At 36.1% G+C, this 26,025-nt stretch overlaps 1 protein-coding gene across 30 annotated transcripts in view; it reads right to left on the minus strand.

The window, feature by feature from the left end:
- The window catches only part of SMG7 (SMG7 nonsense mediated mRNA decay factor), a 94,645-nt gene that overhangs the window by 51,848 nt on the left and 16,772 nt on the right, over positions 1-26,025 (minus strand). For 11 of the 30 annotated variants that reach the window (XM_026001162.2, XM_072733195.1, XM_026001164.2 and 8 more), the window contains exon 2: positions 6,391-6,529. The exons of the other annotated variants lie outside the window; for them this stretch is intronic. In XM_026001162.2, coding sequence (XP_025856947.1) covers positions 6,391-6,506 — 116 coding nt within the window. In that variant the 5' untranslated portion in view covers positions 6,507-6,529. The remainder of the gene's footprint in view (positions 1-6,390; positions 6,530-26,025) is intronic. 30 annotated transcript variants of the gene reach the window in all.

Raw genomic sequence — 26,025 nt, forward strand, 5'->3', positions numbered from 1 at the left:
GAAAGCTGACAATCTGAAACAATATTCTTGGAGACAACATGATCATCAAGATCTATAAATACATCCAATGTATTCTTATGCACTAGGTACTGAAATAGCCAATACTATATATAGCACTTACTACTGCCAGACACTGTTCTAAGGGCTTTATATAAATTAATCCATATTATGAACTATTATTACCCTCACTTCAAAGAAACTCACAGAAATAAAGGTTAAGTAACATGTCCTAGATTATCAAGTTAGTACGTAGTAAAGGTAGCATTTGAACTCCTCAGTTTAGTTCTAGAGGCTAACTCCTAACCATCAAATCATAGTTCCTCTTATACAAGACAGCAAGAAAAAAAAATATGAAATGTTTGATAGTAATAGCCCACAGAAGTAGGGCTTTCAATACTTAAAACATTTTACAATAATTTTCTGTAATGTCAGAGGAAAAAAAAAGCACTAAAATTAATGGTTATCTTCTTTAACAAATATCTTGATAATATGTAGCACTTACATAACAATGCAAGGAAACATATATAGAGTAATCTTTCTCAAGAACACACATTAAGATTTGTGGCTTAAAATATATGAAGTCTCCAGGGCTGCCTGTGTGGCTCAGTTGGTTAAGCATCTGACTCCTGATTTCAGCTCAGGTCATGATCTCAGGGTCCTGGGATAGAGAGCCCTGCATCAGGCTCCAAGCTCAGTAGAGTCTGTTTGAGATTCTCTCTCTCTGTGTCTCCCTCCCTCAGCCCATACTCTCTCTAACATGAATAAATCTTAAATATAAATAAATACATAAAATAAAATATAAGATAACTCCAAATCAGGGCCAGACACAGAAGATTCCTTCTACCTGAACTTCCAAGTCTGTTTCTCCTATAAGCAGAACACAGGAAAATAAGCCAACATCTTCTAAACTCACAGTGAAGAAAGGTGAATCAGATTCTTTTGTTTTGGGAGGTGAGGCTAGAATTTTTTTAAAAAGATTTTTATTTATTTGAGAAAGAAAGAGCAGAGTGAGAGAGAGCACACAAGTGGGAGTGGGGGGCGCAGAGAGGGAGAAGTAGGCTCCTCAATTGAGGAAGGAGCCTGACACCGGGCTCGATCTCAGAACCCTGGGATCATGACCCGAGCCAAAGGCAGATGCTTAACTGACTGAGCCACCTAGGTGCTCCTAGAATTTTTTTTTTAATTTAAATAAAAGTCATAGCAGGTTTTATTTCAAATTAGTTTACTTATTTTCATAGAGTACTAAAGGATATTTGGGATAGTAACAGTATTCATCAATTATAAATAAAATAACCTAATCATTATTATTTATGCAAAATAGCCAGATAATACACATGCAAGCACAGAAATACATAATCTATAGATCTCTAAGACATTACCAAGTCTCATGATATTCATTTAAAAAATAAATGAATCATACTGCTCTACTCTTGAATTTCACATAGAAAAGAAAATCTAGGGAAGATGCTGCTCCTAAAGGAGTTCTTCTCAGTAAGAAACAACAAAAGCACTAATTTGCTTTCTCTCTATGGCACTTCATAGTTTGTCATGAATTTTCAAGTCTCCTGACATCCCAAGGTTCTATATTACATTTTCTATGGTTTCTATTATTTGAAAATGTGTATCTAGTTTTATTAAGGGCCAACCCTGGTCTGGAAATACCAAAAGAAAGAAGTAGTTATCATTCTACGCAGAGAAAATGGCACAATAATCAAAGCTAAGTCAGTAAAGGTGGGAGACTGGAACATAGAACATAAGGTAGAAAGCCAAAAGAGATGAGCTGGAGAACCAAGGCAAACAGTAAACTGTGAGAGCCTGCATGACATGTTCCTATTTAAGTAATAGGAAATCAGTGCTGAGTTTTAAGCAGGGGCAGAGCATTGTCAGAATTTCATTTTTAAAAGATTACAATAACATGCACAAAAGATAGACTTTAAAAGGGCAAAACTGGAAGGGAGGAAGTAAAACTACAGACGGACAGAAAAAATCTAGATTCAAGAAATACATGGAAGTAAAATCAGCGGAAGGAAAGACAAAGCAGAGAAAACAGTCCAAATCATTCCCAGTTTGTTAGCTTGGACAGCTGGGTATATGAGAAAATACAAGTGTTTAAGCAGGAACTTAGAGGAAGTATCAAGCACAGAGGAATCATCAAGACTAGGGGTATAGTCTGGAATGCCCAGCACATTGATGGTAGTTAAAATCTTAAGTGAAAATTAATTACCCAGATGGCAGAAGAGAGAAGCTAGCTTTCAGCCTTCATTTTTGTTTTTTGAATTTGAGCATAGTTGAGACACAATGTTACATTAGTTTCAAGTGTACAACACAGTGAATCAACAATTCTATTTGTTATGCTATGATCACAAGTGTACCTACTATCACTATATAAAACTATTATAGTACCACTGACCATATTCCCTATGCTGTACCTTTTATTCCTATGACTTGTTCATTCCATTACTCAAAGCCTATTTCTCCTTCTCCCCTTTACCCATTTTGCCTGGCCCTTCATCCCCTTCTTTTCTGGCAACCATCAGTTTATATTTATATATTTATATTTATATTTATATTTATATAGGTTTGATTCTGCTTTTTTGTTTATTTATTTGTTTTGTTTTTTTGGATTCCACATGTAAGTGAAATCATATGGTTCCTCAAAAAATTGAAAATAGAAATACCACATAATCCAATTCCTACTGGGTAGTTACCCAAAGAAAATTAAAACACTAATTTAAAAAGATATATGCATATGTACCCTTATATTTATTGCAACATTGTTTACAGTAACCAAGATATAGAAAGAACCCAAGTGTCCATCAATAGATGAATGGATAAAGAAGATGCAGCATGTATACACGATGGAGTACCACACGGCCATAAAAAAGAATGAGATCTTGCTGTTTGCAACAGGGATGGACCTAGAGGAGATTATGCTAAGTGATGTCAGACAGACCTATTTTTAAGGGGCACATAACTATAAGGACTGGGAAGTGAGCTGGATTTGGTGAAATAAGGGTCAACAATAGCCCTGACAGGAAAGAGACAATGTCAAATTGCAGGGAGCTAGAGAACAAATACGAAAGAGAAGTTTAGAGGCACCTGGGTGGCTTAGTTGTTTAAGCGTCACACTCTTGATCTCAGCTTAGGTCATGATCTCAGGGTTGTGAGATTGAGCCCTGTATCACGCTCCATGCTGAGTGTGGAGCCTGCTTAAGATGCTCTCTCTCCCTCTGTCCCTTCCCCTGCTCTTTCTCTCTCTCTCTCTCAAAAAAAGAAAAAAAAAAAAGAAGAAGAACTTTAAGTCAATTAAAATGCTAGGTAGTGAGAAAAAAGGGAAGAATGCCATCACATGAATGCCATCATGCCAAGAGAAGTTTCTATTTTATAATGGTAGACACTTAAACATGTTTAAAATGAAGAAATAAAGCTAGGAGAGTGAAATAGGCTGAAGACTTAAGAAAGTGAGAACAAAATTGATAGAGCATGGTTCTGGAAGACATGGAAGTAAATGAGAATGTGATTAATAAGACAGGAGGCAAGAATGCTTTTGAAAAAGAGGCAGGATGAAACTGGAGGGAGATAACGTTAAATGGCAATGTGCTAAAAGAATCTGAGAGTAGTGTACAGTGAAGAGATACCAAGAGAATTCACAGCTACACTCACTGATTCACTTTTAGAGATACAATAGGAGATCAGATCAGTGTCTGAACATATGAGGGAGATAAACTGAGGAGAACGGTGAATATCTGGGATAATTACAAAATGAATAGGAAAGGGAGCTTCACCAAAGGCAAAAAAAAAAATTGAAAAAAAGTTATGCAAGGTCATATGGATTAGACACTATGGGAAAAGTAATATGAAAAATAGCTAGCCTTAATGATGGCAGGTCCTACTTTTAAAGGAACTCAAGATAAACTGGAAAATATAAAGACATATATGGATGATTTCAATACACTGTGGTTGAGTACAAGGATAAAGATATATGCTTACAGTTCAACTAGATAAAGAGAAGAGCCGGTGGGAATGCCGGAGAAGACCATGTTCAGGGCTGTATCCCTAATACCTAGAATAATACCTGGTATATGGTAGCTGTTCACTAAAATTTTGTTGAATTAGTGAACAGTGAAATATGCATCATACAAGAGGCAATTTTATACAATGAAAAATTATACAGAATAAAAAAGACAGGTTTGAATGTGGGTTTCCTACATATTAGCAATGCTACGCTGGAGCTTCTCTCCAAGAAACTTCAATTTCCTCATCTGTAAAACAAGGAAACAAACTCCCTTTCATGGGACACCTGGGTGGCTCAGCGATTGAGTATCTGCCTTGGGCTCAGGGCGGTTGAGCATCTGCCTTGGGCTCAGGGCGTGATCCCAGAGTTCTAGGATTGAGACCCACAAGGGCTCCCTGCAGGGAGCTGCTTCTCCCTCTGCCTGTATCTCTGCCTCTCTCTCTCATATGAATAAATAAAACCCTAAAAAAAAGAAACAAAAAAACAAAAACTCCCTTTCAGAGTTGCTATAAGAAATAAACAAGAGAACCAGTAAGTTACACAAAAGAACCTAACTGAAAACTCCAAAAGGGAGGACTATAATCTGATTATAACACCAATACCTAAAAAAAAAAAAAAAAAAAAACCACCAATACCTTTGACCACCAAATTACTTTTGCTAATCTGGTTCCTGACATAGGATCCTTTCTGAAGCAGCACAAAGGGTTGAAACAGACATTTCAAGATGGGGGTTAAAAATCCTGTCATCTACTACCATATAATGGACACTGGAAAGAGAAACTGTTTACATGTCATGATGACCATATTACTAGTATATACAGAAGATAAAACCAGAGGTAGATAATCAAAGTTGCAAAATAATTTGTAAGTTTCTTTTTTCCTTCTCTCCAAACATTAGTTCTGATTACATAACTTAAATACATTCTAAATATTCAACCTGATAACAGATTGAGCAAACTATAAAATACAGAAATGTTAATGATAATTGATTACAGACTCTGAACTCTTGTTAAGGATTAACTATAGCCTCATATTAATAGCCTCATCCAACTCATAATAGAGTTGGATCATTTAGTATTTGCTAGGTTCTGTTTACATGCTTTCATATTTTACTAAATCTTTAATTCATGCAAAAAATCTATCAGGTAAGTAGTAGGATCATCCCCATTTTGATGATGAGGAAACAGGGGCACAGAGTAGTTAAATAACTTGCCCAAAGTCACACAACTAGGAAATGGCAGAGCTTAGGTTCCACCTATAGTCTGGTTCCAGAGTTCTTGAGAAATGCATGGTAAAGCAAGTCTTCAGGAATGGCCTGACTATAGATATGTCATTATCATGCTATCAACTTCTAGAGGCAACTATCACTTCTCATTTAAAAGCCACATATCCAGGCAGCCCCGGTGGCGCAGCGGTTTGGCGCCGCCTGCAGCCTGGGGTGTGATCCTGGAGACCTGGGATCGAGTCCCACATCGGGCTCCCTGCATGGAGCCTGCTTCTCCCTCTGCCTGTGTCTCTGCCTCTCTCTCTCTGTGTCTATGAATAAATAAATAAAATCTTTAAAAAAAAAAAAAAGCCACATATCCAAGATCAGACACCTTCACACATTCTGTCATTACAACTGTCATTACAGCTGTTGTGACAACAGTTGCTAACTCACCAGGTGGTTAGAGAGGGCTTCACTAGCATGCAATCATATACCTATTTCTATAGGCATCTAGGAGGCTGGACTGCATCCATGGAGACAGAGAGAACTAAGTAAGAGCTGAATGCTCCCCGCACTCAAAATGAATTGCTATATATGTAACCTAAAACATAAGAATTTTCATACTAAAGTATAATCTAGGGCCAGCCCCGGTGGCGCAGCGGTTTAGCGCCGCCTGCAGCCCAGGACGTGATCCTGGAGACCCGGGATCGAGTCCCACATCAGGCTCCCTGCATGGTGCCTGCTTCTCCCTCTGCCTGTGTCTCTGCCTCTCTCTCTCTAACTGTGTCTCTATGAATAAATAAATAAAATCTTTAAAAAAATAAAAATAAAGTATAATCTATAAGATGAATCACATGTCCCTATACTTATCATGAACAGAGACCTCATACGTAAATATAAAAGTCTTAGATTTATGTTAGTAAATGTTTAAAAAATTTCCTTTGACTACAAGATACAAATGCTCATGACAAAGTAAATATATGTCAAAGTTCTCATGAAGCCATGTAAAAAAAATAATCTTAGCACTCCCATCTCCCATCCTCACCAATATCAAATGCTCCACAAAGTCTCTAACTCTTCTATTAATGCTCATAAAATATGCATACTTTAACATACATCTCTAAAAGGAATACAAACATGTAAAAATCCCTTGTAATTTTTATCCTACCTAATATTACTTGATTTCAGATGCTCCTCTGATTTCAAGTTTCCGGTCCTCATCTGGGACTTATATGAAACGTTTTCTCCCACAATGACTATCTGCAAGAACATCCAATTTCTCATAAGGTAGAATGGCTTAAGACATTCTAGATAGAGGAGAGGAGGAAAATATGAGTTAACCCACAATAACAGAAAATTCCTTTGCAAAAAAATTAAATTATTTTCTCTTTATTTGAAATGATTTAATGTCACAGGCAAATGAAAAGTACTTTTTTCTTTCTGTATTAAGTTTCTTAGACTACACATTTTAAAATGCTATTTTGTATATTTCTAACATTCTAGTTTTAGATCAAAATGTTATCCAATCTCCTTCTCCCTCCAAAAGCTGAGTGATCTCTCTAAGACAAACAAATACCAGTTACCCAGCAGGGTTTTTGTAGTTCCAAGGTGAGAGTGCCCTGTAGAACACAGAAACAGATGGCTGGTCCAAACTAGACTGTTTACCAACAGAAAAACATGCAAAGCAATTAAACCACAATTATAGGTAGTATGAATGATGTTTAAATTCTAAGATCACCTAAAAATGGCAGGTTTTTAGATTTTTATTTACTCACTGAATAACTTAGTCATGTCTATGTACTAGATACAGTGTGAAGGACTGGGTATACAATGATTAACAAATATGGTCCCTGCCATGGATTAAAATCTAATGTGGACAGAGATCCACAAGGAAGGAGGCGGCAATAAAGGGTAGTGGTTAAAAGCATGGGTGTGTGTGTGTCACACACTCTGCATTTAATGGCAGGCTGGGAGTAAGTCAAGCCACAAAAAAACAGCAAAATATCTTAGGGGCATCAATTTAACTCAAAAATTTGAACAAAGTTAAGGAAATATTATTGGCTGCTGATAACTGTTTACATTTACAATTATGTGGCAGGTTCTGTGCTAAATATTCTATACACGTGATCTCAAAGAATGAGAGTATGTAATAGTTAAGTGCCTTATATTCAGACCGCATGTTCAAACCAAGCTCTGCCACCAACTACCTGTGTAACCTTTAGGAAAATCACTTCTCTAATGCCCCAGTTTTGTTAAAAGTAAGAAGGAGATAAATGTACCTACCTCATCGAGATGTTTTGAGGATTAAATGAGGTAATAGAAATAAAGCACCTAGACTGTTCCTCTTTCAGTAAGCTCTCAAAAAACATTAGCTATTTTGTCATTGTTATCATCGTTATAGTTACTATTAGTACTCCCAAATCCTAAAATAAAAGTGCTATTATTCTCATGCTATAATTAGGAAATTGAAACTAATAATGCACAGAATAAAAGACAAAGGTATTCCTAATATTTAACAATACAACATCACTCTTAAGAGAAAATTCAAATATGCAGGAGGTCTTATGTGTACTTTGTCTCCTTTGAAAGCATGTATTCAATCTCCAGTGACTTTAGATGATTTTGGTGGTAAAGACTGAGAAAATACCACATGCTAAAACCCAAGCTCCTTAGCAAACCATGTGAGGTCCCATAGCTCCCCACTTCATACTTTATGAGCTAATAAAACTAAGTTACTTTTAGTTCTTAGCTATTTTGTTCCTCAATATCTTTATTCATGCTCCTTCACTCAATATGGAATGCCCCCTTTCTTCCTTGTATGGTTAACCCCTTCTCTTAAGACTAAGCAACTTCTGTATGAGGGCTTTGGCTTGACTAAACACTCCCAATGCATCTTAATGCCTGCTTCTATCTCAGCACTCATAGACAGCATGATGATGATATTTTCTCCACTAGAGACTGTCCTGTGCAACTTTGTATATCTAGTGCCTAACCATGCCTGCCAGACTAAAGTGTATCAAATAAATTTGTTAATTTGGACTGCATAGTCTCTCAAAAGGCCAATACACTGAAAAATTCAGTTTCTCAAAACTGACAATAGTCTTAAAAGTCTTCCAGGAAAACAATTTCAAAGGATTTTTATCTGATAACCAAGAATAACATACTTCCGTCTAAATTCAGAAAAGCTACCATTTTATACAGTTAGAGAAGTCCATGATCATTTACTTGGCTATCTAAAATTCAGATTGTTTTCTGCACATCAGGATCTATATATACAGTATACTACATACTTTTCCAGAAATACAATCTGAGGGGTGTCTGGGTGGCTCAGTTGGTTGAGCATCTGACTCTATCGGTTCAGGTCACAATCTCAAGGTCATGGGATCAAGCCCAGAGTCAAGCTCTGTGCTCAGTGGGGAGTCTGCTAGTCCCCTCTGCCCCTCCTCCCACTTCAGTGGGCGTGCACTCTTTCTCAAATAAAATCTTAAAAAAAAGAAATACAAAATCTGAAACCTCAACAGAACATGGATAAATTCAATAACCCAAATGAGTGAAACAAGAAATTTAGATTTAAGCCACAAACAATTGGAAGGTTATTTCCCCTTATTTCAATTTTCACATTTTACATTCAATTTTTACAATGGTTTTCAACTCTTCTGAACACAGTGGCTTTGGAGAAAAAAATGCATTATATATAACAACTCTGTACCTTCTGAAAATAAAATACAAGATTATATTAAACTGTTTATTTAATACACTAAATATAAAAACTAAATGCCTTTAAGGTTAAAAAAAGGAAAATAAAGGAAGCCATCTTTTAAAAAGATCAATCGATTGATTGATTTTAGAGAGAGAGAGACAGAATTTCAAGCAGACTCAGCCCTAATCACAGAACCCAAAGCCGGGGCTTGATCTCACAGCCTGAGCTAAAACCAACTGTAAGGACACTCAACCGACTGTGACACCCAGGTGCCCCAAAAGAAAAGCAATTTTTAATAAAATTTGCATCTGAATATATAAATGACTGGTTAAGACTACTTTGAAGACATAATGAAGTAATGCTTACAAATACTTATAATGGTAAGAGGTTAAGAGAATTCCACAAAGACCGAAAGATGAAAACCAAACTATGAGTAGACACTAGAATTAAAATAAATATTAATAACAGACCAGATTTATTGGAAATGGCAAAAAGAGAAAAAAAGGACATAAGGGCAACATGACAAGACAAAGCACAGAGGTGATTTGAAGAAAACAAGTATATGACTGTATGCTTTGACAGATGACATGGAACAAAAATTAGATTTAAAAAGAGCAAACAGCCTTTAATAAAGCACCACATAAATTAAGGTGAAGCAAAAGTAAAGTACTACTTTCCAACATAGGGTAGGGGGATAATATGCAAAATGGATGTTAATTAACTCCAACAGCTAGCAACAAGACAGTGTCTGACTTACCTAAATAAAAGAATCTATAAATTACTATAGTACATATAGTACTCTCTACTTCTAGGTGGTCAGAAAGAAGTTGTATACTAAAATAAAGTAATTTAACAAATGAAACTGGATCCTGATCATGGAGGGCATATGGAAGATTATTATATTAATGGCTCCTAAAGAATCACACACCACCAGGTATATGCACCCTCATTAATTCTCTTTACACATTGATCCTGGGTTAGCCAAATGTGACACAAACAGGTTTGATAAGCACTTGTGCATTTGAGCCTGCCTTTTGCCAACGCCATCATCATGTTATAAAGCTAAGGAGGATAGACTACTTGGAAAAAAAGAGACCCAGTGTTCCCAACTATCACAGTCATCTCAGTTGAGGGTCCAGACATTTCAGTGAGGTTGTCTTAGACCATTCAGGTCAAGCTGAGCCACTGGCTGACTGAGTCATCCAACTTGACCTAGATGGTCTGAGACATGGGAAACCTTTCGAGATTCTGAGCAAAGAAGTGATCTAACCTAGATCTTAACAGGTTCCACCTGGCTGCTATATTGAGAATTAATGGCTTGGACCAGTAGGCAGCAGTAGAGATGGCTGTCACCAGACTCTGACCAACAGCATTTGTTGAGTGAAGAAAAAAAAAAAGAGAGAGATAAAATTAAAAAATTATTCCTGGTCAGCTAGAACAGTGGATTTGCCATTTACTAACAAAAGGAAGATAATAAGTAGATATATGGAGAAGAGTCCATTTTGGGATAACATGGTATTATATAAGCTCTTGCTATTATTTTTTATAACAATGGTAACTTTGAGATTATACATCCAATGGAATGAACCGATAGGTAGTTAGTCTGGGGTTTAAAGGAAAGGTATGGACTACAGATTTTCAGAGTCATCAGCATATAGACATACTTAGTTTTATTGTGTTCTGCTTTATTGTGCTTCATAGATACTGTGGGCTTTTTTTGTTTTTTGTTTTTTTTTACAAATAGAAGGTCTGTGGCAACCCTGCATCAGGCAAGTCTATTGGTATCATTTTTCCAACAGCATTTGCTCACTTCGTGTCTCTGTGTCACATTTTGGAAATCCCTGTAATATTTCAAACTTTTTCATTATTACTATAATTGTCATGATGTTCTGTGATCAGTGATCTTTGATGTTATTATTGCAATTGTTTGGGGGCACCACAAACCATTCCCATACAAAACAGTGAAATTTATCAATAAATGTTGTATGTGTTCTGATTGCTCCACCAAGTGGCCACTCCCCCATCTCTCTCCCTCTCCTTGGGCCTCTCTATTCCCTCAGACACAGAATTGAAATTAGGCCAATTAATAACTCTACAATCCCCTCTAAGTGTTCAAGTGAAAAGACTCACATGTCTCTTGATTTAAATCAAAAGCTCAGAAATGATTAAGCTTAGTGAGGAAGACATGTTGAAAAACAAGATAGGCTGCAAAGCAAGGCCTCTTGCACAAAGCAGCCAACCTGTATACTTAAAAAAGTTATTGAAGGAAACGAAAAGCACTACTCCAGTGAACACACAAAAAATAAAGCAAAAGAGCCTTAATGCTGATGTGGAGAAAATCTGAGTGGTCTAAATATATCAAACTAGCCACAACCTTCCCTTAAGGTAAAGCCTAATCCAAAGGAAGGCCTTAACTCTCTTCAATTCTATAAAGGCTGATGATAGAGGTGAGGAAGTTGCAGAAGAAAATTTGAAAGCTAGCAGAGGTTGGTTCAAGAGGTTTAAGGAGAGAAACCATCTCCGTAACAGAGAAGTACAAGGTGAAACAGCAGATACTGATATAGAAGCTGTACCAAGTTATCCAGAAGATCTAGCTAAGATAATTCGTGAAGGTGGCTAAACAACAGACTTTCCATACAAACAGTCTTATACTGGAAGAAGATGCCATCTAGGACTTTCATAGCTAGAGAGGAGAAGTTAATGCCTGGCTTCAAAACTTAAAAGGACAGGCTGACTCTCTTGTTAAGGGATAGCTGGTGACTTTAAGTTAAAGCCAACGCTCCTTTTCCATTCCAAAAACCCTAGGGCCCTTAAGAACTATACTAAATCTACTCTGCCTATATGCTCTACTAATGGAACACCAAAGCCTGGATGACAGCACATCTGTTTACAACATGGTTTACTGATATTTTAAATCTACTGTTGAGACCCACCACTCAGAAAGAAAGATTCCTCTCTAAACATTACTGCTCACTGATAATGCACCTGGTCACCCAAGAACTCCAATGGAGGTGGACAAGATTAATGTTGTTTTCATGCCTGCGGACACAACATCTGTTCTGCAGCCCATGGACCAAAGACTTTGTATTTAACAATATATTTCAGGGCATCCCAGTGGCTCAGCGGTTTAGCGTCCCCTTCAGCCCAGGGCATGATACTGGAGACCCGGGATGGAGTCCCATGTCAGGCTCCCTGTATGGAGCCTGCTTCTCCCTCTGTCTGTGTCTCTGCCCCACCCCCACCCCCCGTATGTGTGTGTGTCTTTCATGAATAAATAAATAAAAATCTTAAAAAAATAAAAATTAATTAACTCACAAGGCTACTTACAACTGCCACAGATAGAAATTCCTCTGAAGGATTTGGGCAAAGTCAACTGAAAACCTTCTGGAAAGCATTCTCAATTCTAGATGTCATTAAAGACACTCGAGATTGATATGAGAAGGTCAAATTATCAACATTAACAGCAATTTGGAAGAGGGTGATTCTAATTCTCATGGATGACTTTGAAGAGCTCCAGACTTCAGAGGAAGAAGTAACTGCAGATGTGGTGGAAAGAGAGAGAACAAGAATTAGAAGTAGAGCCTGAAGATAATGAGTGAATGGCTATGATCCAATGATAAAACTTCAATAAATGAGGAGGAGTTGCTTTTTATGGACAAGCAAAGAAAGTAGTTTCTTGAGATGGTGAAGATGCTACTCTTGATAAAGGTGATGAGAATACTGTTGAAGACTGAGAAGACTGTTGAAATGACAACAAAGGATTTAGAATATTACATAAACTTAGCAGATAAAGCAATGACCAGGTTTGAGAAAACTGACTCCAATTTTGGAAGAAGTTCTACCGTAGACAAAATATCATCAAACAGCATCACATGGGACAGAGGAATCATTTGGAAATCATTTGGAAAGGAAGAGTCAGTTGATGTGGCAAACTTCACTGTCTTATTTTTAAAAATTGCCAACCTCAACCATCAGCAATCACCACCCTAATCAGTCAGCAGCCATCAACATCAAGGAAAGATACTCTACTAGCCAAAAACTTACAACTCACTGAAAGCTCAGATGATGGTTAGCATTTTTTAGCAATAAAGTATTTTTAAATTAAGGTGTACACATTGGCTTTTTAGACATAATGCTATTGCATACTTAACAAACTATAGTGTAGTGTAACTTTTATATGCACTAGGAAACAAAAATTCATTTGACTTGCTTTATTACAATATTCACTTTATTGTGGTAGTCTGGAACTGAACCTACAGCACCTCTGAGGTGTGTCTGAGAGACCAAAACTGAGACAGGAACAGTAAACAGACTGAGAACTAACAGCCCGAGAGTCAGGAAGAAAATTTTTTCACTTGTTTAAGATTTTATTTTTAAGGGGCACCTAGATGGCTCAGTGGTTGAGCATCTGCCTTCGACTCGGGTCCTGGTCCCAGGACCCTGGGATCAAGTCCTACATTGGAGCCACCTTTTCCCTCTGTGTATGTCTCTGCCTTTCTCTGTATCTCTCATGAATAAATAAATAAAATCTTTAAAAAAAATTTACTTTTAAGTAATCTGTACACCTAATGTAGGGCTCAAACTGAGATCAAGAGTCACATGCTTTACAGACTCAGTCAGCCAGGTGCTCTAGAAGGAAAAATTGTTGAATGTGGTATTCTAGAAGCCAAATGAATAAAGAGCTTCAAGAAGAGAAACAGAAGCCATACTGCTGCTGATGCATGAGGTAAAATGAGGCCTAAGAACTGACTATTTGACTTAGTAATGTGGAAACCACTGAGGATCTTAACAATTTTGGCAGAGAAGTGGAGGCATAAGCCCATGGTTTGCCTTCCATAGAAAATAGAAAAGAAACTAAGATTAAAACTGAGTTTAGACATCTTTATCAAGGAAAAAGAGGCAGTAGCTGGAGGGATATATGAGAGTCAAAAGAATTTTTAAGATGGGATACGTAAAATGTTTGTTATGGGCTGGAATGGGAATAAGCATGGGAAAGATGCAAGGGAGAAAAACAAAAGGATGAAGAGTCTCATGAATGCCACAGGGGCTTGTTTAAATAGTGCACATTTAAATCAAGGACAAAAAGTCCTTGAATGAAAGAATAAAATTTAAAGTGAATATATAAAGAAAAAAAAGTCAACTAATAATTATTGGGAACCTACAAAATAGCAAGTGAATCACATAAACCATTCTCAAATTTAAAAAAAAACAAACTATTTTTTATTTTATTTATTCATGAGAGACACAGGGAGAGAGAGGCACAGACACAGGCAGAGGGAGAATCAGGCTCCATGCAGGGAGCTCGATGTGGGACTCGATCCCAGGACTCCAGGATCACGCCCGAGCCGAAGGCACATGCCCAGTTGCTGAGCCACCCAGGCATCCCTCAATTTAATTTTCATAGCAATCTGTGATAAGTACTATATAACTACTATTTTTCTTTCCTTTTTTTTTCTTTTAGTGTGAGCATGGGGTGGAGGGGAACAGGAGAGGAGAGGCATGGAGAAATGGAGAAAGAATCCTAAGCAGGCTCCACACCTAGTGTGGTACCCAACCCAGGGACTGATCTCTTGACCCTAGGATCATGACTTGAGCCAAACACAAGAGTCAGATGCTTGGGGCACCTGGGTGGCTCAGTGGTTGAGTGGTTGCCTTCAGTTCAGGTCATGATACCAGGGTCTGGGGATCAAGTTCTGCATCGAGCTCCCCATGGGAAGCCTGCTTCTCCTTCTGGCATGTCTCTATCTCTTGCAGTGGCTCTCATGAATAAATAAAATCTTTAAAAAAAAAAAAAGTCAGGTGCTTAACTGACTGAGCCACCCAGGCGCCCCTATTTTTCCAATTTATAAAGCTCAGAGATTTTAGGAAACTTGCTCAAGATCACAAAGATAGTATGTGCTAGGACTAGGATTCAAATCCAAGAATATAAGAATTTCAGAACCTAACCTTCTATTCATTATTCAATGATTCATGACAGACTTCAATTTTTAACAATTCACATATTCAAAGCTAAACTGTGAATATTTTATTGCTTACAATTTATTCTGAGTTTGCCTTTTTAACAACCTAAGACCCACCCAGATCTTTTTCCTTAAACCTAAAAAACTCTTCTCCAGGAAATGTTCCTGGTTTTAGCCTCTAGTATAGGTTCTGTCCCAGGAGGTCTCTCTAGCTATTCTCTCTACTCTCTCTTCCTCATCACAATGAAACCAAAAATTCCAATTTTAAGAAAATTCTGATTAATAAGACAACTTCCAGTTAAGACAGGTTTACTATATTTTCTTGCATGAATTATACAGAAGAAATTAATGCACAAACTTCAGTGGCAACAGCAGAATGTTCCTGAGAGTGACTCTAAGTCATCACTGCTAATAATATTCCCTATGGCTTAGGACCCAAGTTACTCATAGAAGTTCCTGAATAGATGACTGAAAAAGAGGAAAGGACATCTTTGTGGACAAATCTTCACTCTATACAAGTGTTATGTTAGATATAACATATAAAGATCAAACAATTTTATTATACTCTCCCATCCTGCTCCTCTAAAATGTAAAAAGCAAAGATATGGCCTGGCCTGTTATTCCAACATTACTCTAAATCCAATTTTTAAGTTCTTTGCCCAACAAGAAAAAAAATATATACCCTCCTCATCTGCTAAATGTATAGTAACATTTACCACTCTGTACCATGTTAACAAAATCAAATTACTGGTTCACTGGGCAACAGACTCCAATAAGTTAAGAGTTCATATCAAACCTGGCTCATATCAACTCTATAAAAAATATCTGAAGAAATGACAGAATATTTTTCAAATCTGATGAAAGTTATAAACCCACAGATCTAAGAAGCTCAATAAACTTTGCTCATTTAAACAGAAAAGAAAACCATACTAAGGCACTGTAATCAAATGGTTGAAAACAAAAGAAAGAAAGAAAGGAAGGAAGGAAGGAAGGAAGGAAGGAAGGAAGGAAGGAAGGAAGGAAGAAAGAAAGAAAGAAAGAAAGAAAGAAAGAAAGAAAGAAAGAAAGATAGATAGATATACCAATGCCAAATTCTTCTCAGAAAAAAATGTAAGCCAGAAGATAATGGAATAATATCTTTAAAATATTGGAAGAGAGAGAAGCCCAAGCCCTGTCAAACCTATAATTCTACATTCAGCAAAAATATACTTTAAAATTGAAGATGAAATAAGGACATTTTCAGAAACACAGAAACTGAGGAAACGTGATGCCAGCAGATCAATACATAAGGAATATTTTAAAAAGGAAGTTCTTTGAGGCTGGAAAAAAAAATGATACCACACAGAAACCTGGAACTACACAAAGAGATAAGGAATGCCAGAAATAAAAAATATGTAAGTAAATATAAAATAATTTTTCCCCTTGTTTTTAAATCTCCTTAAAAGTTAATGGACTTTTAAACAAAAATAACATGTAGTCTAGGGTTTAAACCAAAAAAAGGAAAAAAAGGGAGTGATGCCTAGGTAGCTCACTTGGAAAAGTATGCCACTCTTGATATCAGGGTCAGGAGTTCAAGCCCCAAAATGGGTATAGAGATTACTCAAAAAAAAAAAAAAAAAAAAAAAAAAAAAGTAAATGAACTTTATTATTTTTTAAAGATTTTATTTATTTATTTATTTATTTGAGAGAGAGAAAGAGAGCGAGAGCGAGAGCAAGAGCAGAGAGGAGCGGAGCAGAGGGAGAGGGAGAAATAGACTCCCTGCTGACCCGGGGTTCCATCCTGGGATTCTAGGATCATGACTGAGCCCAAGGCAGACATTTAACTGACTGAGCCACCAAGGCACCCCAGTAAATGAACTCTAAAAAAAATTAAAAAGAGGCACCTGAGTGGCTTAGTCGGTTAAGCATCTGACTCTTGATTTTGGTTCAGGTCATGATCTCAGGGCTGTGAGATCAAGGCCTGTGTTGGGCTCTGCACAGGGCATGGAGCCTGCTTAAGATATTCTCATTCTCTCTCTCCCCCTCTCTCTCTGCTTCTCTCCCTTCCCTCTAAAAACAAAATTAAAAAAGAAAACAAATATAGAAATGCTTGGACAATAATAGTACAAACAAAAGAAGAGGGAAATAGAATTATATTGCTTAAAATTTTATATTATAAAGTAGTATGATACAAAAATGCATCTTATAAACCCAGAGGAACCAAAAATGGGGGAGGGGAGAATACCTAATAAACCAACAGAAGAAATAAAATAAAAAATAGAAACAGAGAAAAGAAAAATAGATAAATCTATTATTTGGAGATTTCAAATAATTCTCTCAATAGCTGACAGAAAACTAGGCAGAAAAGTAGGCAAAAAACTAGAAAATTAGACTGATACTTTCAAGCAAACAGATCTAATTAGTGTTTCTAAACTATTTTACCCAACAGAAGAATATGCATTTTTTCAAGAGCACATGAAACATTCAGCAAGGCAAACCTATGGGAACCACAAAATAAATCTCCAGAAATTTAAAAGAATTAAAATCACAAAACTACAAATCAATACAGCGAGAGAGCTGGAAAATTCCTCACCTATTTGGAAATGAATGTTTTTTTAATGATCATGGGCAAAAGAAGAAATCACAAAGGAAATGGGAAAATATTTTAAACTGAATGAAAATGGAAACACATAATGTGTAGGATGCAATGAAGGCAGTGCTCAGCTCTTTATAGCTTTAAATGCTCACATGAAAATAAAAACAGTCTAAGTATTAATCTAAGCATCTATCTTAAGCCATAAAAAAAGAGAATAATGATAAGTAGAAAACAAAAACATAGAAAACAAATAAAAGCTAACTTTTAAAAGATTAATATAATTCTCCCCAAACTGATCTATAGTTAGAATATAATTCCAATCAAAACCCTAGCAGGCTGTTTTTGGTAGAAACCGACAGGCTGATTTTAAAATATACCTGGAAATAGATTTTAAAATATACCCGGAAATAGAAGAACCCAGAATAACCAAAACAATGTTCAAAAAGAATAAACTTGGGAGACCTTACACTACCTATTTCAAAATTTACTTTAGTGTGGTAATAATCAAAGCAGTACAGTTTTGGTCTAAGAATAGACATAAAGATCAGTGGAACAGAACAGAGTACAGAAACCGACTCATCTACTCATGCATGTAGATACATGTGTATGAATCTATCTGTGTGTATAGCCGAATGATGTTTAACCTAAGTGTCAAGGCAATGTAATGGGGGGAAATGTTTTAAATGGTAGTGCTGGAATGACTGGAGATAAATGTTTAAACTGGAAAAAATGAACCTCAAATAATATACCACAGCACACACAAAAATTAATTCAAATGAATCAGAGACCTAAATCTGTAAAATTTATAGGAGAAAATTTTTACTGCCCAGGCCAAATAAAGAATTCCATAAAGGCAAGAGTCAATAAAAGAAAAAGTAAACTGATAAATTAGATTAAAATTTAAAACTCCTACTCCTCAAAATAATTAAGAAAGTACAAAGGAAAGCCAGACTGGGATATGTGTGTGTGTACACAAAGGATTTACATTTAAAAAATAGAAAGAAAACTCAATAAAGTAATCCAATTTTTAAAATGGGCTAATTATTTAAACACTGTAAAAGATACACAAATGGTCCATAAGCACACAAAAAGCAACTCCACATCTTCAGTCACCTGGAAAATGTAAATCTACAATAAAATACCACTTCATACTCATTGGAATGATGAAAATCAAAGGACTACCAATATCAAGTATTGTAGGTGAGGCTGTGGAAAAACTAAACTTTATTTTTTTTAATTTTTTTAAAATTTTTATTTATTTATGATAGTCACAGAGAGAGAGAGAGAGAGAGAGAGGAAGAGAGAGAAGCAGGCTCCATGCACTGGGAGCCCGACGTGGGATTCGATCCCGGGTCTCCAGGATCCCGCCCTGGGCCAAAGGCAGGCGCTAAACTGCTACACCACCCAGGGATCCCTAAACTGTTTTTTAAATCAGTGATTTACAGTGGTATTTATTATACTTAACATGCAGTATATCAAATTCTTATATATTAACAGGATCTATTTCTAGACTAATAACACTATGTTAAGTATTTTAGTTTTACAATAGAAAACTAGATTCTTCTACACTGCTGTGCAAATAGAAAATGTTGTCATTGATTTGGAAAATAGTCTAATAATTTATTGTAAAGTTACACATGCCCTTACTATATGACCCAACAATTCCATTCTAAGGGATTTACCAAAAGAAATGCAAACGTGTCCAAGACTTACAGAATGTTCCTAGAAGCTTTATTCACAATAGCAAAAAATGAGAAACAGAAAGGTTCATCAAAAGGTGAAGGGATAAACAAACTATAGTATAATCACACAATGGAATACTACCCAGCAGCAAAGAGAGAACAAACTATTGATGCATGCAACAAAGTGGACTGATCTAAAAAGTAGTATGTCAAGCAAAAGATTTCAGATACAAAGAGTACATACTGTATATGTTTATGAAGTTTATGAAGTTCTAGAACAAGCAAAAGTAATATATAGTGATACAAATCAACAATGACTGCCTGAGGCACAGAGAGTTAGGACACACTGCAAAGGAGTCTGGGAGAATATTTTGGGGATTTGGAAGTGTTCTATAGCTTGATCAGGGTGGTGGTTAGAGGGTATATTTTCATAAAAGTTCATTAACTGTATACTTAAAATGAGTGGTTTTATTTTGTTGATTACCTCAAGTAATGTGATTTGAAAGTATATGCTCTATGATAATAATCTGAATAAAATGTATTATCTATATACTGTATAAAATGTACATTCTATATTCATAAAAAGAACAGTACTGGTGGCAATTTAATGTTGCAAATTTTCTCAAAAGTTAACAATGACTGCTCAAACTGAGCTTTTTCTCAGTCCTTATACTTCTTGAACTCTAGGTAGTATTCAATACTATAGTGTATTAGCATTTTTTTCAAACTTCAGCCCACATCAGGATCTCTTTCAAAGTTTTTGAAAATGGTTGCTGAACTTCATCCCCCACAGTTTCTGACTTGGCAGATCAGAGAGAGGTCACAAGAATTTGTATTTCTAACAAGTTCCCAGATGATGCTGATCCTGTTGGTCTGGGGCCCACAGTTTAAGCACTACTGCATTAAAACAACCCCTTTATTAAAACTTTCCACACACTAAGCTTTTCTTAGCCTTTCCCACCTTTTTTGATAGATCATTCTTATTTCTTTTCTCTGCTTCCACTTATACAGAACTGCAATGTCATTAGAATGAAACACCTAATCATCAGGGAAATGCAAATCAAAACCACACTGAAGTATCACCTCACACCTGTCAGAATAGCTAAAATCAAAAACACAAGAAACAAGTGTTGATGAGGATGTGGAGAAAAAGGAACTTTCATGAACTGTTGGTGGTAATGCAAACTGGGGTAGACACTGTGGAACAGTATGGAGGTTCCTCAAAAAATTAAAAATAGAATTACCACATGATCCAGTAATTTCACTACTGGGTATTTACCCAAAGAATATTAAAACACTAAAATGAAAAAATATATGCACCTCTGTTTACTGCAGCATTATTTACAATAGCCAAATTATGAAGTGTCCACTGATAGATGAAAGATATGTGTATAATATGGAACATTACTCAGCCATAAAAAAGAATGAAACCTTGTCATTTACAACAACATGGATGGACCTAGAGAGTATAATGGCAAATGAAATAAGTTAGTCAAAGAAAGGCAAATACCATATGATTTCACTCTTATGTGGTATTTAAGGAACAAATGAACAATGGAAAAGAGAAATCAGAAAAAGACTCTAAACTATAGAGAACAAATTGATGGTCAACAGAGGGGAGGTAGTGGGAGGATGGAGGGAAAAAAAAAAAAGAATGGAACTTGACCATATTATCATCAGCATCTGTTCCCTAGGTAGCTCACCTGATACCCATACATTTCTATCATTCCTTCCCAGCTTGTGGATTCAAGTGTCACCATTATTGCAGAAAACTATGAAATCAATTCTTTCCAACCCAGCTTATGTCCTCACTTCAACTGCCTGTTTGGCATTTATTCATCAAATATTCCCTTCATCACCCATACCTTTGTTACCTACTTCCATGAAAAACGCTACCATTTCTCCATGGCCAACTTCAATGTCATCAATGACTCTCCCTCTCTCTCTTCATATGTAATCAGTAAGCAAAATCCTATTGATTACACTGATGTATTATCTCTCGTAGATGCTTCTGAGTAGCCTGATTCAGACTTTCATGATTATTTACATGGATTATGGCAATTTTCTCAAATGGCTTCCATGACTTTACTTGCACAGTTCCCAAATATATGATACCAAATAATTCTAAACACATCAATTTCCAGACTGAAAACATTAATTTCCATTTATCCATAAAGCTCAAACTAAGTAGCCTGTCAGTCAGTATCCCCCAATTTAGCTTCCAACCTTATCTCCTTAAACCTCCTTCTTCATGAACTATGCTCCAGACACTACTGTCTCTTTTTATTTTTATATGTAAAAACTTCTATATTCTCTGCCTAGAATATCCTTCTCCAGTTCACAAAAAAATTCTTCCTATTTTAGGGAGATGATATACCCTTCATAAGACCTTCTAACACATTTTTGTGAAGTCAACACTTCATTTTGTACCTGTTATAGAACATACTACATCCTAACATGTTATTTTTTCAGTTAATCTCTAGAAGTGCAATTCATACTATAACCCTAAAATTGCCTGGAAGAGTACTTTATTATCTAGTCTTCCTGAATAAATATGTTGAATGAATGTAGTTAACTAAGATATTATTTGTGTAATTTTAAAGTATATGTTAAATAAAAACCTCTCAAGATTACAAATATGACTTCACAAAAAAAATTTTTAACAGTAAAAATTCTTTGATGGAAACTCCTTATGGTCTACACTACTACTAGCCAATAAAAGGAAATCTAATGTGAATCACATATTTCCTTTTACTTACCAAAAAATAAAAAATAAAAAAATAAGGTAAAAATTAAAAGGAGAAAATAATTATTTAACCTAACATATCTAAAACATTAGCATTTCAACATGTAGTCAATAAAAAAATTATTAAAGATTTCTTATTTCACACTATGTTGTTAAAACGTGGTATACGTTCACAATTAACAGCATGTGTCAATTAAGTAGCTAATTTTTCATCAGAAATATTTGATCTGGGGTACCTAGGTGGCTTAGCCAGTTAAGCACCTGCTTTAACTCAAGTGGGCTCCCTGCTCAGTGAGGAGCCTGCTTTTCCCTTTGCCCCTCAACCGGCTCATGCTCTCTTTCCTGCTCTGAGATATATATTTGATCAGTATTTAGATTTCATAAAGTTTACTGTTAAAGGTAGATTTACATACCAAAATTGTTCTGTCAACTCAATCAAGCATAAATTCTGAAAATTTAAATTAATTTTTAAAAAATTATAATAAATAAATAAATAAACAAACAAACAAAAACTTAATTATAGGGATGCCTGGGTGACTTGGTCAGTTAAGAGTCAACTCTTGATTTGGGCTCAGGTCATGATCTCAGGGTCGTGAGATTGAGCCCTGTAGCAGGTTCATGCTGGTGTGGCGCCAACTTAAGAATCTTTCTCTCCCCTTGGCCCTTCCTGCCTGTTCCCTCTAAAAAACAAACAAACAAACTTAATTATGATACAGCTTTTCAGTCACACCAGCCACATTTCAAGTGCTCAATAACCACAGGTGGCTAGTAATTACTATATGGGGCCATGTAGGTATAAACCACTTATAAGAGATCAACTATTTTAGCTATATGAAAGAAAAATATCACAAAGACTTTTAACTCCTAAAACCACTAAAATTTTAGCAGGGGAAAAACCCTCTCGAGCAGCCATAAAACAGAATTTATACCATTAATTTCCTAATATTTTGGGTCTGCTATATCTTAAACACTATTCTAGGATTTGGGATATAGCAGTGAAGAAAGTACACAAGGTTCCTACTATCAAAAAATTTATTTACATTTTATATTAGGGGTTGCAGGAGGAGACAAAAATCAAATCTACATATAATCTAGTGGGGTTATAGTCTGAAACTAATTGGGGATCAGTCTGGGGAAGGTGCCCTGAGAAAAGTTAAATTCATTTATAGGAGTGTGAGGCTCCTTCCCCATATTGTTCCATTTGGCCTCCCTTGACCAACTCAAGCTGAAAAATTCTGCAAGAATCAGACAAGGCACAGACCAAGGCAGAATGGCTAGCCTTTTTAGTATTTTAATATTTAACATAGTACTAGGCACCCTAGGCACTTTATATTGCTTTGAGTAGAATTAAATATGTATGTATTACACATACATACAAAAAAGAATAATACAGCCTTGCTGTTTGACTCTTTGGTGTCTCTGAACTTCAATTTCCTTGTGAAAAGTTAGAGTTAACTATGCTTATTTTCCATTTTTACAGTATCAGTAAAACATAAAACAGGTCAATGGTGAACTCTAAAACATTACATGAAACAGAAAAACTTATCAGAGGTATTTAAAAAGAGCTTATTAAACATTTCATTTAACGTCCCCTTCTATTTTTAAGAAATCCCCCAATTTATAAGGCTGAAGCTACTTTCCACTGTAGATTTACCAGCTTCCCTTGCAGCTAAGATGCAAACAGATGAACCAGACTTATTAAGGAGCACACCAACCCCACATATAAATGACAGCTAGTGAGAGAAGAGGTACTGCAGAAAATCTATCCTGAACAGCATGAGCAACTAAATCTAATTCCCAATATCAGTGGTCCTGCATGTCAGGTGTCGGTCAGGGATGTAAGTTATGGAGAGGATCAAAGTCCTGCACAGGAGTGTCTTCACAGACTGAATTTTAAGGTTGTGATACTCCAGACTATACAGCTGTTGTGTGAAGCAGAATAGTGGCCTCCCCAAAATGTCCATATCCTAAACCCCACAACCTGTGAATATGTCACCTAACACTGTGAAAGGGACTTACATTAAATCATTAAATTAATTAAGGATTTTGAGATTATTCTGCATAATCACAAAGATTCTTACAAGAGGGAAGAAGCAAGAGAGTCAGAAAGAAATGTGATGAAGGAAGCAAAGGACACAGTGATAGGATTATTGGTTTTGAGGCTGGAAGGAGGCTATAAGCCAAGGAATGTGAGCTGCCTCAAAAGCTACAAAAGGCAAGGAAATGGATTCTCCTCTATTACCTTCAGAAGGAAGTACACCTAGATTTTAGCCTAGTGAGGTGCTTTTCAAACTTCTGACCTCTAGAACTAAAAGATAATAATTTGTGTTGTTTTAAATCACCAAGTTTGTGGTAATTTGTTACAGCAGCTGTAAAATCTAGATCTCTAGCCCTTTCACACTTAAATGAGCCAATTGTTTCTCTTGCTCACATACCTGATATACTCCTCTAATTCTCCCACCCATAAACCTATACAGCTTACTAGCATTTCTTTAAAAAAAAAAAAAAAAAAAAGATTTTATTTATTTGAGAGAGAACACACACAAGTGAGAGGAGGGGCTGGGGGAGAAAGACAGGCAGAGAATCTTAAGCAGATCCCACTCTGGAGTTCAAAGCCTAACATGGGGCCTGATTTTATAACACCGAGATAATGATCTGAGCCAAAATCAAGAGTGGGACCCTCAACAGACTGAGCCACACAGGTGCCCCCATTAGCATTTCTTAAAAGGACAATGCCACGGTTTTTGCTTCTTCTCATTGCCTAAGTGTGCTTAGTTTTGTTTACATAGCAATGGAGAATAATACTGATTTTCAGATTTTACCATCTCTTTAAGACTAAGATATGTCAACCATTCTGAGAAATTAACATATATCAAAATGTATGCAGTAAATATGATCTTAGACATTTCTGGTCGACATTTACTGACTGTCAGTATCGCTCTAAAGTTGTTACTAAGATAATTGAGAAAGCCCTCCCCTCAGATGCTAACATGGGAATAAAATGGTGAACAAACACAAAATAATGTTAACCAATGAAAAGTACTGAGAATAAAGAGAAACATCTGGCCATTTATCTGACAAAATTCTAAGATGATTCAAAGAAAGACTTTCCGGAAGAAGGAACTTTTCTTTAAAGATTTATTTATTCATGAGAGACAGGCAGGAGACATAGGGAGAGGGAGAAGCAGGCTCCTTGCAGGGAGCCGGATGCAGAACTCGATCCCGGATCCCAGGATCATGCCCTGAGTCAAAGGTAGACGCCCAACCGCTGAGCCACCCATGTGTCCCTAGAAGGAACTTTTCAAGGATAATGAGAAGTCACATGAAAAGAAGCTAAGACTGTGAGAGACAAGTAAAGGAAGGTTGTCCCTTTTCTGGAGCTAACCATAGTCTTACTCTCCCAGGATCAGCTAACTATGTGTTGAAGCAGGCAAATGGTAAATTCAAAGATGTCAGGCCATGTATGAAAGCTTCAGTAATTTGCTTTTAAAAATTCACACTGAATTTTCCTTCTGAAGCAACTTATTACCTAAGATTTGAATTTCATACATGTAAAAATTCCATCCTTAGTGTCATGCGGATACCTGAACACCTCTATGTAATAAGTCATAGGGAAAAGGCAATCTTCATCTTCTTTCCTTAAGTTATAAAGCTGGCAAGTCATCCTCCACTTGTCCTATTAGCCCAGGTGGGTCAGAACTATTTTTCCCCATAGTAGCTAGTTCTCAATATTTCCAAAGGTTTTGGAAAATATACTGTATTTATATAGCAATATTGAAGGCAGAAACTGCAGGAAAAACAGCAGGCCAATTATTCAGAAAGATAGTTCAAAGCAGTCTATATTAATTTATTACAAATAGAAGAAAAACAATCTCCCCCTTCTTTTCCCCTTAATAAGTTTCCTGGCAGAACTACCCTGCCCTCTCCCTTAATTTTCTGTAAAAAATAAATGCATTAGGAAGCTTGAGAATGATGAGAAAGTCTGTTCAGATCATATATACTACATATATTTATGCATAATAAATGTTTTATAGAAATGCCTTATCTAATATAAATATATAAATAAAATAAAAATAAAATCCTACAATCCAAAGCAAATAAGAATATAAAACTATAGAGGTAGAGTCCATATGATATATG

This window comes from Vulpes vulpes, chromosome 13 (assembly GCF_048418805.1).
Source record: "Vulpes vulpes isolate BD-2025 chromosome 13, VulVul3, whole genome shotgun sequence".
In the NCBI taxonomy this organism is placed as follows: Eukaryota; Metazoa; Chordata; class Mammalia; order Carnivora; family Canidae; genus Vulpes; species Vulpes vulpes.